The sequence below is a fragment of the Rhinatrema bivittatum genome, chromosome 3, assembly GCF_901001135.1.
Source record: "Rhinatrema bivittatum chromosome 3, aRhiBiv1.1, whole genome shotgun sequence".
NCBI classification, from domain to species: Eukaryota; Metazoa; Chordata; class Amphibia; order Gymnophiona; family Rhinatrematidae; genus Rhinatrema; species Rhinatrema bivittatum.
This window is the reverse complement of record NC_042617.1, coordinates 411,658,258-411,672,812: the sequence shown is the minus strand read 5'-3', so window position 1 is coordinate 411,672,812 and position 14,555 is coordinate 411,658,258. Positions and strand designations below refer to the sequence as shown.

The 14,555-nt window shown below is 42.4% G+C and overlaps 1 protein-coding gene across 1 annotated transcript in view; it reads right to left on the bottom strand.

Moving 5' to 3' along the window:
- Positions 1 to 14,555, bottom strand: part of DST (dystonin) — a 925,809-nt gene that overhangs the window by 74,760 nt on the left and 836,494 nt on the right. Inside the window, 4 exon segments of the mRNA XM_029595689.1 lie at positions 2,535 to 2,741; positions 3,572 to 3,727; positions 8,946 to 9,116; positions 12,658 to 12,786. Of these exon segments, the coding sequence (XP_029451549.1) occupies positions 2,535 to 2,741; positions 3,572 to 3,727; positions 8,946 to 9,116; positions 12,658 to 12,786 (663 nt within the window).

Sequence of the window (14,555 nt, the reverse complement as noted above, 5' to 3'; positions counted from 1 at the left end):
TATAACACCTTGATCCAGGGACAGTGGCAATCCAAATCACCCCATCCTGATTCCACCAAACACCAGCAGCAAGGGTCCTCAGTGCCCCAAAAATCAGGAGTCTGATGGCATCAAGTATCCTCCCCTGGAAAACAGCAGCAAGTGATCTCTGTGATGCCCCAACTCCCCCCACTTTCTCCACACTCCTGGACATAAGATCAAAGGGCCTTGATAGTCCCAGTACCTTCATCCAGGCACCAGTAGCAAGGGTCCACCATGCCTCAACTCACACCCCCTCTCAGCCACAAGATCAAGAGGCCTCAATGATCCAAAGTACTCCATACATCCCCAGATACCAGCAACAAGGGGTCTCCATGCTCTGACATTTCCTCTCTCCCCAGAACTTGGTGGGCTTGACTCATCCACTGACTCCAAGTTCTCCCTCCAGCAGGTCTCACACCCCCCTGATAAAACCTACAAGAAGATTGGAGCAGGAGAGCACAACTCTTTCTCAACCCATTACAGCTTACTTTCAAAATGGTATTGGCTGAACTCTTGTGCTTCTTTGCCATTTTCATCTTAGCAGACACACATAAAAAAATGTCATGTATCACTCAGTCTCAGCCAGAAGACTGGTGTCACAATGATTCCTATTCTAGAAATAAGGAGAATTACAATTTTCCTATAAAACTATTTCTGCATACGCGGATACAAATCTGGTATACAAAGTAACAGTGACAAAAAAATGGGACCGGCTAGTTTCCAATGTATATACCAAAATTAGACTAACCGTATAATGTAACAAGTTGTACAGACATTAACATCTAAAAGCCAATCTTTATTATGCTGTGGTCATAAATTTAGAAAACAATTTTTATAGAGACAGAAACCTCAGAACTGGTAAGCCTGGTTGTTTTAAACAATGGCTTTTTAAAACCAGTAAACTCAATCATAGGTTTCTCTGTGTCTCTCTATTTTATGTTTTTTCTAAAAATGGTTTCACTTATGATTTACAGATATTTGGTGAAACTTAACGTATTATGTTTGAAATGAACTTCCAATGTAGTCAAACTAATTTGTACTACAATCATTGACAGCGCCGAAGTTCTTTTTACTGCTGGTTAATTTCCAGCGTAATCGGCTTGTATGCCATAGATTAACTTTGGTATTTAATTTTTTATCAAAGTTTCATAAATGGGAGAGTTCTTGACTTGCTCACATCACCAATTCTTAAAAGCAATGTCCATAACAGCTTGACTGTAAAGCCCTATTTCTGCATGCGCGGATACAAATCTGGTATACAAAGTAACAGAACTAGAAATTAATTTCGTTTGAGGTGTCCACTGTGTTTTGTTTCAGCACTTGAAGAGTTTGTTCAATAGTTGAAGGGAAAACAGCTTAACACTTAGAGATGTACTTCGTTTAAAGATATTGGTTCGGGCTTCGGATTGGGCACTCTGTGGAAAATTTCGTTTTCCCACGGTTCTTTTTTTTTTTTTTCGGCAATTTTTGATGAAGTGCGTTAGTGTGCACTGATGGGCCTTACTGCGCACTAACCACCAGTTAGTATGCACTGATGGGCCTTACTGCGCACTAACCACCAGTGTGTACTGATGGGCCTTACTGCGTACTAACAACCGGTTAGTGTGCACTATCTCAGCATTAGTGCGCAGTACACCGAACGAGATAGTGCGCACTAGCTAGATGTTAATGCGCATTAAGGCCCGTTAGTGCGCCCTAATAGAACTTACAGCGCACTAAGTATGTAGTAGTGCGTTTTAACTAATGTTAGTGTGCACTAAAAAAATGCTACTTAAAAAGTATCAATTCAGAGGAGTTCGTTAGCTAGAAAAACAGTGCGCACTAATTGGTATTACGGCGCACTAAGAGATATGCAGTGCGCAGTAACTTTCGGCAAAAGTCACTTCGTATATCGGTGCTACCAAATGTTGACGAATTAGACAATATCATTGACATTGTCTTATTCGTGAAAAACAAATGCACATCCTTACAAAATATATTCAAACATTAATAATGCATATTTGTAGACTCTTGCTTCAAAATCTGTAGTGTGCAGAGGTAGAAATCATTACTGAGATCTTGCCTTCACTATGCCAGACCAGGAGGCTTCTTGTTTCCCTTTACTCAATCTTCTTATACCTGCCTTAAAGCATCATAAACTATGTTTTAATTGCTGTGGTCATTCCCTGATTTGATGACTGCAAAAACAATGCAGGTTTGTCAAATCAGTATGTCAAACTCTTCTAAAGAAAATCCATATCAGATGCAAAAATCTGCTTTTGATCTTTGAGAAAATTAAAAGAGATTTCTTGAAATTGGTGAAACTGGCTCAGATTCTTCTGAGATGCATAATGGGGGGTTTTTTAAGGGTTTTTTTTTGCATTTTCTCCAGGTTTTACCAGCTGAAGATTTCCATCAAACTCGAACCAAGTTGAAATCCACCTGGTTTGAACTCGACCTGTCTGCACGTTCCTTGTTGTAACCAATATCCTGCTTGATTTAAATACTTATGCAAAGTTGCTGGATTACTGTACCTGTTTGGCTCGTTTCCTTGCATCATCTAAAGCCCTTCCTCTTTCCACTGAACGCTGCACTACGTTTTCCCACCTACTCTGTACACTGATCAGAAGATTCTTAATGAGGACGACATCCTGTTTCTGACTGAAGTATTTTAAATGGGTTCCGGTTTTGTCCAGTTCCACAATCTGCTCACGATGTGAGTTCACTTCTGTGACGAACACCTTCAAAGGGAAAATAAAGCAATGCAGGGTAAATGAGGATTCTGCACCACATGCACATGCCAGATCTCACACTGTCCTACATCCAACTATTTCTTTCAGTACATTTAAGTGATTAATACACTAGCGATTAGGTATTTCCTTCTAAATAACAGGCAAGTGGGAAGTGCTCATTACCAGCAGGACTTTCACAAAAGGCAAGCTCCAAACTTGAGGGTATTGTAATTACTACTGTAAACCTGCCCATAGAGTTTCAAAACTAAAACTAAGACAAAATAGATCCGATTTTCATTTAAAAGCAGTTTGAAAACTGTCGTGATTGAACATTCTTAATCTAACAAAATTGCCATTCACGGTAAACAAAATGTTGGGCATAGACCAATCAGAATGCATGATTCCCATCCAAGAACTCTAGACCATTTGGATAAACAAATAAAAAAATATATATATATATATAAATAAATACATCCTATAGTATTATTTAATAATCTTCAAATTTTACTGCTAGTATCCACTACTATTTTCTCACTTATTTAATCTTGTCTTCTCAGACTAATAATTAACATTTTCCATAGTATCCTGATAGGCTATTTGTGATCCAGTGTTGGTTGTGCCAAACCATTCTGCTTTTCTACTTTTTAAATTGTGCTTTAGTTTAATGACCTATAAAAGCAATATTAAAGAAGCTGTTGTTGCCAAGCTGCCCTCCCAATTCCTTTCAACAACGCCTGTTCACCATGTTCCAACTTCATCAGCCTTTCTTACTATAGCCACCATGTCAGTTTTCTGAGGGTATACACAAAGCAGTTCACATATGTTTGTACCGCACATACCTTGTGCTCATCAATCTGAAATAAGATTGTATCCAGGACTAGACTTGCCGCAGAGGCCATTGTCAGAGTCTGTTCGGCCTGTGTAAGCCAGTTGATGAAATCTTGAAGTGAGTTGTGAAACTCTGTGGCCAAGCTGAGAGCCTCTTCCAGTTTTACCTATAAAGGAACGCAGATAATGTCACCATATAACAGCTGATGCTAGGCAACAGGTCCCCCGCTGGGAAATCCAATACAGCTACCTATCGTTCAGAAATGTATGCACCAGCAAATATTAGTCCCTAACGAAAACCATGAGAAAATGTCAGCAACCACCAACTGCCAATGCCCATGGTACACTCTATGACAGTAACTTTAACATGAGTGTGGGTACGCCCATACACGAGCATATGTGGGTGCATGCTTACATACGCATGAATCTCATATTGTGCACACAAGCGTATGCGCATTTTATAAAATATGCCTAGTGCGCATATGTGTGCTCCTAATTTTAAGCATTTACACGAGCAACTGCTATGCATGCATTTGCCTTAGGAATTGTTGGCTTTTACATGCACAAGTGAACTCATTTTATAACATGCACACAAAGGAAATTACCAGTTTTACTAATTAATCCACCAGTTTGCCCAGTCTATCTCTAGGTCATCAAGACTCCTCTGGTTCTTTTTTTTTTTTTTTTTTATAATTTGTTGTTTCTTTGACAAAAGTTATAGGGTACACAAATTCTGTGCAATATCAGCCTGCACTCCCCCCCAGTTTACCCAGATCCCTCACGCAGTCAGTGTTTGGCTATAAATAGATTTAGAATTACACCTGATAAACAGCAGAAGTAATATGCACAGGTAGGATCCCTATGCATGCTGCATTCCCAGGATATAAAATCGCAACTTCTGCACATAAATGCTGGCCCCACTCTGGAAAACCCAAGACCTGCCCCTATTCCACACTTTTTTTTAATGTGATCAAAGATATTTATGCATCGGTGCTTGCGCACAAGTACTATAAAATAGCCTTAGTGTGCATGAGGACTATTTGTGTGTGCATCTGTGACTTTTTGCACACGCATCGCTTTTAAAATTCACCTTACATAAGGTAGTAATGCATTTTACATCTGAAATCCCAAAGCTCATGGAGCTATAATCATGAAGCAAAGGAAAATTGGTTCTTACCTGCTAATTTTCTTTCCTGAAATACCATGGATCAGTCCAGATGAGTAGGTTTATGCATCCCTATCAGCAAAGGAGGCAGAGAACAAAATTTTGAGGCACTGCTACATAACCAAGAGTGCCACCTGCAGTCCCTCAGTATTGACCTATACCCAAGCCAAGATGCTTACCTTAACAAACCCCAATAAACCTTGGGCAAGCAGAGACAAAGTTGGAGCCCCTGCAAGCTAGGCCCCCCTTGATTTAACACAAAATATATACCAAACTTTGTACACTTCTCATTACTCTGAGTATATCAGATGCCAGCTCAGGCTTCCACCGACAACTCAGACTCCCCTGGGTCCAGACTCTGTCTGCTGAGGAAGTCCGCCTGTACATTGTCCACTCCGGCCACATGAGAAGCTGCTAATCTCACTAGATGTTTCTCCATCTACACGAACAGCTCTTGCGCCTCCAGCACCACTAGACGACTCTTCGTGCTGCCCTGACGATGCTACTGTTGTCGCATTGTCTAAGAATACTCGCACCGACTTGTCCCGAATGAGTGGAAGAAATGCCAGTAAGGCCTTGCACACTGCCCTGGTTTCCAGTCGATTGATAGACCAAGTCACCTCCTCCGGCGACCACTGACCCTGGGCTGATTTCCCTTGACAAATCACCCCTCAGCCAGAGAGGCTAGCATCCATGGTCACTAGCATCCAGTCAGGCATCTTCAGATCCACTCCTTTCTCCAGATTGCGCCAAGACAGCCACCATGAAAGACTGGACCTGGCATTCTCTGGCAATGGTCAAGGAAGCTGAAATTCTTCTGACAGTGGATTCCAACAGGATAACAAAGCCGCCTGCAGAGGATGCATGTGAGCAAAAGTCCACAGCACTAATTCCAGCATAGGCGCCATAGAACCCAGGACCTGCAGGTAATCCCAGACCTTGGGGACCGACAGGTGCAGAAGCCGAAGAACCTGACTCGGTAACTTGAGGACTGTCATCAGAAACACCTTCCTCAATCGGGTATCGAAGCATGCTCCCAGATACTCCAAAGACTGGGTCGGCCTCAGATGATTCTTTGCGAGGTTCATCAACCAGCCCAATGACTCCAGAAGCTGCATTTCCCACTGGACTGCGTGATCACACTCCACCTCCAACTTCGCCCATATCAGCCAATCGTCCAGGTATGGGTGTACCAGCATACCTTGCTTCCTGAGGGCCACCACCACTATCACCATCACCTTCATGCCAGTGCCAAACCAAAGGGAACAGTTCGAAACTGGATATGTTCTCCCAGAATCATGAACCTCAGAAACTTCTGGTGTTCGGTCCAAATGGGTACATGAACATAGGCTTCTGACAAGTCCAATGACGCTAGAAACTCCCCTTTGTGTACCACTGCTATCACTGTGCGTAACATCTCCACCCGAAAACACGGCACCCGAAGGGCACCATTTACCTTCAAGAATGGGCCAAAAGGTCCCCTCTTTCTTTGGCACCATGAAGTACATGGAATACATGCCCTGCCCCCTCTCCTGAGGTGGCACCGAAACAAAGGTGTGCAGAAATTGCAACCGATGTAGTGTGTCCCACACCGCCTCTTGCTTGTAGTGGGAAATGCAGCAGGAGACTACAAAGGCTTCCCTGAGCGGCCGAGAAAATTCTAAGGTGAAGCCGTTTCTTATCACCACCTGGATTCACCGGTTGGATGTGATTCTGGTCCACTCCTCAAAAGAGAGACAGCCTCCCTCCAATTGTCTTCAAAGAGAAGCAAACCAACACACCTTCATTGCCCAATCTTTTTTCCACCCCCTCCTTAGGAACCACCATCCCTCGGGGACCTTCACTGACACCAAAAGGGCTGCTGTCTGCCAGAACTCTGTTTCTGCGATACTGGAGCAGGGATCCTGCCCGCCTGAAATCTCCTATCCTCTCAAAAATGGGCTCATGGCAGAAAGAACTTCTTAGGGCCCTTCCTATCCTCAGGCAATTTATTGCCCTTTGACTCTCCCAACTGCTTCATGAGCTGCTCTAAGTCCTCCCCAAAGAGAAACTTCCCCCTGAAGTATAGTCTAAAGCTGGGCTTTAGACCATTTCTCCACTAACCAATTTCGCAACCACAGGAGCCTTTGCAATGCCACCGCAGAGACCATACTTCTAGAAGCAGTTCGGACCATGTCATAAGGAGCATTGGCCACCCAGGCCACCCCTGCCTCTAAGTGGGCTGCCTGCGTTGCGTCAGTTGCCGCTCTGAACGCTTGTCATGTGCCTTCTGCACCCAGGACAAACAGGCTCTCTGCATCAGACATCCGCACACTAGTGCACAAAGAGTCAAAGCAGAATCTTCAAACAGCCGCTTGAGCAGAATCTCCAGTTTCCTGTCCTGGATATCCTTTAGGGCTGCCACTCCCACTACTGGGATGGTCGTCTTTTTGCTAACCGCAGACACAGCTGCATCCACCTTGGGAATTCTCCACGCCTCCAAGGTCTGATCCAGCAAGGGATATAGCTTCCCCACAGCCCTCGCTACCTTCAGGCCCATCTCAGGAGATTCCCACTCTCGATCCACCAACTTCTTCACCTGTTTCTGCAACGGGAAAGCTGTAGGGGGTCCCCGCAATCCCTCCAGGAGCGGGTTCACCCCTTCCTTATCCGAATCCTCCTGGGAGGCTTTAATCCCGAGCGCCTCCAGCACCTGAGGCATCAACGCACCCAGTTTCTCCCTCCAGAACAGCCAGACCACTCATGGGTCATCACCTTCCATGACCGGAACCGCATCCAGATCTTGGGCATCCGGATCCTGCATTGGATCCCCCAATACATCCACTGGGCCCTGGTCCGGATCCTGAATCGGAACCCCCAGGGCACTAACGGGTCTTTGTTTTGCCCCACCGGATCCCCTTGCAACTGATCAAGATCATCCGTACCCTCCAACGAATCCTCCTCCTCCGGGGCTCAGCCGATTCCCAATATGTGCAGGAACCCTCCTGACTCCACTGGCCCTCTAGCCTTCTTGGCTGTCTGGGACTTGTTAGGTAAGGATCTCTTTGCCCCTAACTTCTTTCTGGCTAAATAAGTCTTATGAAGGAGAATAACAAAACCCATGGAAAAAGCCTCTGGGTCCGAAGAGGAAGAGTCATGATCCACTACCTCTTGAGCCCCTTCCTGTTCCCTGCCCCTAGCAGGGTCCTTTCCCATAGGAAAAAGCATGAGAAAGGAGACCCGGGGCTCAGAAATGGCAGCCTGCACTTCAGCATGTTCTGCCAAAATGGCCGCCAGCTCCTCTGACCACTCCCCAGAGTCCACAGAGCCAGCCCAGCCACCTTCACATTTTTGCCACCCCCTGGGGGTCCCGCTGAGGTCCCAGCCCCTCCCCCCTCGAAGCACAATTGCGGCAAAATGAGACCAAATTGAGGCGAACCCGCCTCAAACTGCAGCCACAACAAACTTTGTCGTGCTGTGTGGGAACCGGCATGCTGGCTTAGTCTGGCCTGCCCACATAGTTGGGCCTAAAAATAGCAGCTGCTGATGCAGAGGGCTCCCCGATGCTGAAATATTCAGCACTCAGCCCCAACAAGCAAAGGCACTTTGGTCTGCTCCCTCCTGTCTGCCTCCCGGAAGAGGAACACAGCACTTACTGCTGCCTCAGCCCTGCCTCTCCTTTACTTGCTCTTGACTCTTTTTTTTTTTTTTTTAAAGAGACATACCTGATCTGCCAGGAAAGAAAAAGGGAAGGGAACAGAAGGACTTCTCTGCTACTGGGAAGTCCTTCTGGGAAGTCCACAAGCTGAGGAGACCGAGGGAGTGAAGGGTCCAGAGGGGGTAAGGTAACCAGGACCTCTGGCCATCAGCCCCCCCCCCCCAAGAAGGGCTGAGTCAAGCCAAGGGTGAACAACCTCCCTGCTAGAGATAGAGAAATAATGAGGGACTGCAGGGGACACTCTCGGTTATGTAGAGGTGCCTCAAAAAATTTGTTCTCTGCCTCCATCTGCTGGTAGGGAAGCATAAACTCACTCATCTGGACTGATCCGGGGCACAAACAGGAATGGAGATTTACAACAAATATGGCAAACACATGCAAAAGACAGAAAGTTGCAGCAGCTGCACTGATTATAGAACAAAAAGTGAAAAATATTGCTCTCAAATGTACATATTAAGAAAAATATACAATACACAAAAGCAGCACTACACATCATATTAATGCATAAAACAAGGCAACATACTCGTCTTTCAGCAAGTTTTGTTTGCACAGATTCCCATTTCTCTTTTAATTTATTTATGTCTTGCTCAACATTTGCTTCAGTAGATTCTGGGCATCTTGCAAGCATCTGCTGGCCTTTCAGCATCAGACCTCTGTACGTCTCTTCCTTAGCTTCAAAGGCAGCACAGAGTTCCTAAAGAAAGGAATTAAAAAGTCACATTATTCTGTAATAGGTAGTTCTAAGGCAGAAAGTGGCGGTCTGGTGAGCTAGTGTCTGCACTGCAATGGAGGAGTCCCAGATTGGCTTGCTTCTCTATGCTGCATAGGTGACTGCTCCAGTTCCAGAACTGAGCTAAATGCGTGACCCATGCTAGCCAATACAGGAAAGGAAGGCCTCAACCTTGGAGGATGCTAGTCCAGCCAGGGAAGGAACGGGAGAGAAAGGATGGGGGCGATAAAACTGTAAATAAATAAAAGGATGCTAGTGAATTCTGATCAATTTCACTTGTTTGTATTTTGGAAATATGCACTTTTGAGGTTACTGTTTCAATCTTTCTTACATTTTACTCCTCTTTGTAACAAGGTAGAGCTGTGTATCTCACTTATTCAACCAATCCCATATCCAAAATCTTAAAAAACTGGAAGGTTGAAATCCTTACCACTCATAATCATATCAAATGTCTCCCAGACTGCACTGTACAAATCTATTTTAATTTCTTAAGTGTTCGAAAAATGCACTTGACATAAAACACATCCCACGCTCTACATCTTTTTTCCTCTATTTCCAAAAGCAAAGCAAAGAGGGACCCATGGAGCACACAGTTTGCTTTTTGTGGGTTTTGTTTGAAACTTTATGCAGCACCCCACACCACTTCCACTTTCCCTGGTGTTTGCAGATGGATGAAGCTGCAAACAGCTAGAAGGAGTATTATATGGGAATCAGCAGAGTTGGTCGACTTGTATTATGGGGTAACTTCTGAGGCAAATGTTATGTGAAAACCACCTTCACCATGTCAGTGGGTGGCTTTCACCCAATACATTTTGGGTGCAATTTTCATAATAGTGAGCAGGTGCTTGTAATTGTACATATAAAAACTTAAAAAAATGATTGGTTAAAACACTGGGTAGAGGCAATGTGGGATACAATGATGATATGACTATAGTATGCGGGTAACTGGCTATGAGTATATTCCCCATTGTCTTCACAATATTTAGTTTAAAACTTCCAGTGGATGGTTTTACTAAGTGATTACTATTATATTACATTTTTTCACTTAGTTGGTGGCTTTGTTTGAAGGAAATATTTTTTCACAGAAAGGCTGGTAGATGCTGGAATGCTAAAATAACCATAGACTTCAACAAGGCATGTGATAAACAAAGGATCCTTACTTTCAAAATGTGAAGAAATAATGGAAGCATAAACTAGTGGCACCACAGGCCACGAGAACAGCCAATAGTGGTAACCTGCATGGAGCAGAGATTGCCACCCTAACAGTGGTGTTACAGATACATTGGGCTTTTAAGGCGGCATTGGGGTAACTTGCATGGAATGAACAAAGTAAAAACCCAAATTTCAATGAACATGGGTAAGCATAATGTTTTGGACAATAGCCCTGCTGGTTTTAGTGGCTGCGTGGACTGTCAGAAAACTTGGTGTTAACACATGGAGGGGGATCTGAGTGTTGGATTTAGTGTTATTCTTGTAAAACTCAAAGAGGAAGATAACAAGGTATGAAACAGTCTATCAGCGGAGGTTGTGGAGGATCGTAATGTATATTGACAGATTCTGGGCAAGCTTAGGACTGATATGGAGAGCAGTGTAGGGAAAAGGTTGAAGGATCACATAAAAGACATGGAGTGGGGAGAACTGATGATGGTTTGCATATGGGTGTTGCTATCTGATCAAAGTGAAAGAATCTCAACTGAGCTGATTGGATGGGCCAATTTGGTCTTTTTTTCTGAGATTCTTTACTATGTTACTATGCACATTACCTACTCTCACTTCCCCCATGTCCTTCCACTTGACCTCTCAACTCCCTTCCACCATCCATCCTAAGCATGCCAACAATCTGCTATAATAATGATCTATACCACTTCTGCAAGTAGGTCATCTCAGACCCTGATTCCTAAAAGACAATGCCCAAGTCCCCTTTCATGACCTCTCATCAAGTAATGCGACAATCTCTACAGCCACCAAGGTTAGTAAAGCTGTTGTAACTCAATCCAGCCTTCCCATGCTCATTGAAGTTTGGGTTTTAAGTATGATCCTTCCAGGCAGGTTACTCCATTGCTTTCTTGGAGGCCCAATGCAGTTGTACTACTGTTTAGAATTGTAATTGCTACTCCGTGGAAGTTACTCCAGTGCTTCATCACCATCCTCTTGTCACTAGATCCTCTGAGCTTATCCCACTTTTTTTTTTTTTTTAATTTCATTGCTATATATGACTCAACCGTCTCCCCCAAGAATTCAATCCATGCATCCACCACCCTCTCTGTGATGAAATATTTTCAGATGTTGTTCTGAGGTCTTCCCCTGCTCAGGCTTCGTACCATGAATCAATATTACTTACAGAAAAGTACAATTTTTGTCATTTCCTTGGTTTTCCTTGCTTCTATAACCATTTCCTTGCCATAGAAGCATTTCTTTAACCATTTCCTTGGTTATGGAAGCATTTACTTGCTTCTATAACCATTTCCTTGGTTTTCCTTGCATCTATAACCAGAAATATTACTTTGTTTAAACTACCAATTACAGTCAACAAACTGCAGAAAAAGAAGACAAAACTCCTATTTAGAAGATAATTTTTAAAGGCATTTCTGCCAGTGAAACATTGCTTTACCTGGGGAAATGGTTTGTTATAAAACTGCCTATCTGATATATGGGCAAAATTAGCTGTCTATGTCTTGCCTGCAAGAAAGTTTATCTGGATTGAGCCAAATTGTGTCCAAGGGCAGAACTGGCAAGAGATTTGCCTTTATGCGGGCACTTGTGCATTTCAAAAGCATGCACATAAATTTTCCCCAAAACGTTTTGCATACAAAATTAGCCAGTGTAGTTGTGTGCGGGTAGTTTTGGTGAAAATAAGTTTTAAAGGGAACTTGGCCACATAAGTTCACTTGAAGATTGCTGTAACTTATTCGTGTATTTGCTGTCTAATGTATGCGGGCTGTTACAAAATCACCCCCTGAAGCCTTACTTTTCATCAAAAAGATATACAAAGTTCTTATCAACATGGGCTCAATCTTCAAATCAAAGGCTGGCATATGGTAAATGGCAGAGTTAAGTATTTATTTTTAACAGCTGTGCTCTTATTATTTGCTAAGTAAGCAACATCTGAATTCAAACAAATACACAATAATAAAACAATGCATTTTGGAAAAAAAAAGTCTTCAAATGGCCAAAATACGTACATGTTTTGGCCAAACAGCTTGAGCATTTTTGAAATGAGTTCATACAGCTGAGAACCCTGGAGCTTTTAGAAGTCAATCCTAGGCATTGCTTTTGAAAGTGGAACCCTACACTTTTACATCTTTCTTAAAGCCCTATGTTGACCAGCCTTTTTTTTAATGCACAGAAGAGTAGACAGGGTTTCAGTGCCAACTGGCAGGGCATCAACCAATCAACTTCTTTTGTAGTTCAACTTTCTACAATTACATGCTAGGTGCTGCAGAAAGTATACTGGGGCCTTTATACTTAGATCCTCCCTGCAATCTTTTGACAGTAAGATACTTACCAGATGGGTATTAAGCTGATCTCTTGCTGTTTCTGGTAAACCTCCAACAGGTTTTGATGCCAACAGCTGACGCTCTGTGTCTGTCAACCACTGCTGCATATCTTCAATTTCACTATGGAAACCTTGGGCCTGAATTACACAATGTAGGCACATTTTTTGTAACTCAGAGATAAGAATTTTGAATGCATTTCAAAGAGCAATTAATAGTCTATTTTTGGACCAAGTCAACATCATCATTTTTTATAGCCTTTCAAAGTATAAACAATGCCCATTTCTACTTGAATTATCTAAGTATTTAAAACAATTTTAATGAAGAATAACATGAAACTATACATTTAATTCTAGATACTGTATGTAATTCCTCATACATTATCAAGCTAAGTTCTAATAGAAATAAGCACATGTATAATGTTTTCATAGTTGACTCTTGCAGAAAACTCAATTACTGTATTGTAAGGCAAAATGTAAAAAAAATTGGTTGACCTACAGATTCCTGACCAAAAACATCACTTTTTTTATTTTGTTGAACTTCTGTTTGCCTAAATCTTTTTCAGTTATATCTTCACTATAACTAGGCTAATCCAACTGTTGCATGAAATTGGATCATAGATCCTGGTCTGGTTTGCATGCAAGCTAAAATCTTTTTCCTATTGTAAGAACAGAAGGCATCTTTTCAGGTTTGGATATGGGGTGAAGGGCCTTGCCAAATAATGCAGCACATCTACATCATAATTCTATGCCCCATAGAATAAGTGAACAATGTTCGTGAGCTCCTAAGGATTATGTATGCATGCATAGCTGTATAATATATGCTATATATTTTGCATAATCTATAAAGCCTAGGTTTATACTATCATAAATTAAAGATCTGCCTAATTCTGAGGATTTAAATAGTGATCAAAGTAGCCAGTCTGCCTCTTTAGGAAATCTTTTTTTGTATAGGAAGGGGAAATGTGAATTAGAAGAGAATGTATAGAAGCAATAAAATTATAAGCCTTTAAATGTTTTAAAATTGATTAAAAGGAAGAAAGAATACAGTTAAGAAGATATGGAGATGCCTTAAAGCAACATAAAAGAAAGAGATTGAGTGAGGGGGGTTAGAAAGAATGAGAGAGAAAGAATGAATGAATGGTGCATGAAGCTCCAGGTATTTCAGAAGACGGGGAAGGAGATGGAAGGGGCTGCAATTTTTATAGTCTATAATATGCCAGAATTGTATTCATTTAGAAGGCTCTTTTGAAACATCTGGTATAGGCCTTATATTCTGCAAGGACTAGAATCAGGGCAGCTCCATTTTAACTACATTCCGAAGTGTTACCTTCCACTATCAAGCAACATTCTTCTTTCTTTAACTGCCTGTTTACAGAATGGATGACAACCATGCTCAGAATTTCAGAACACAAAGACTGCATTAAATCTTCAGGGATTTTTATCTTTAATTTCAGCCCTTAGCTGGAAAAGACCAAGTTAGCTCATTATGCCAGTTTCAGCAGTATCTATTATCTTTGAAAATTGTACCACACTTGTGTCAATATGTGAATTTCTCCATTTTCTTGAATTTCTTATAACCTAACACCACACCCCACTGATTGTAATATTCCTTTTTCATGGCCATGATTTCTCAGAACCACACATACTGTATAAGCAATAGAAAAACAAGGCAATTATAGTCAGGATGCATATGATAGCTCTGAGTAGTTTGTGAGGATCGGTAGGAATGAGGGCTGGCAAAACCCCACTGTACAAGCTGTGCAATTGTACAGTGTGGTGGTTTGGCGTGGGCGATGGCTTGGCACAGCGGAGTTCAAGGTCCCTGCCCAGGATGTGTAACCCACACAGAATTTACATTGTTTTTTTGTTCTGTTACAGGGATGGTAATTTTAAAATGAGCATGTGTA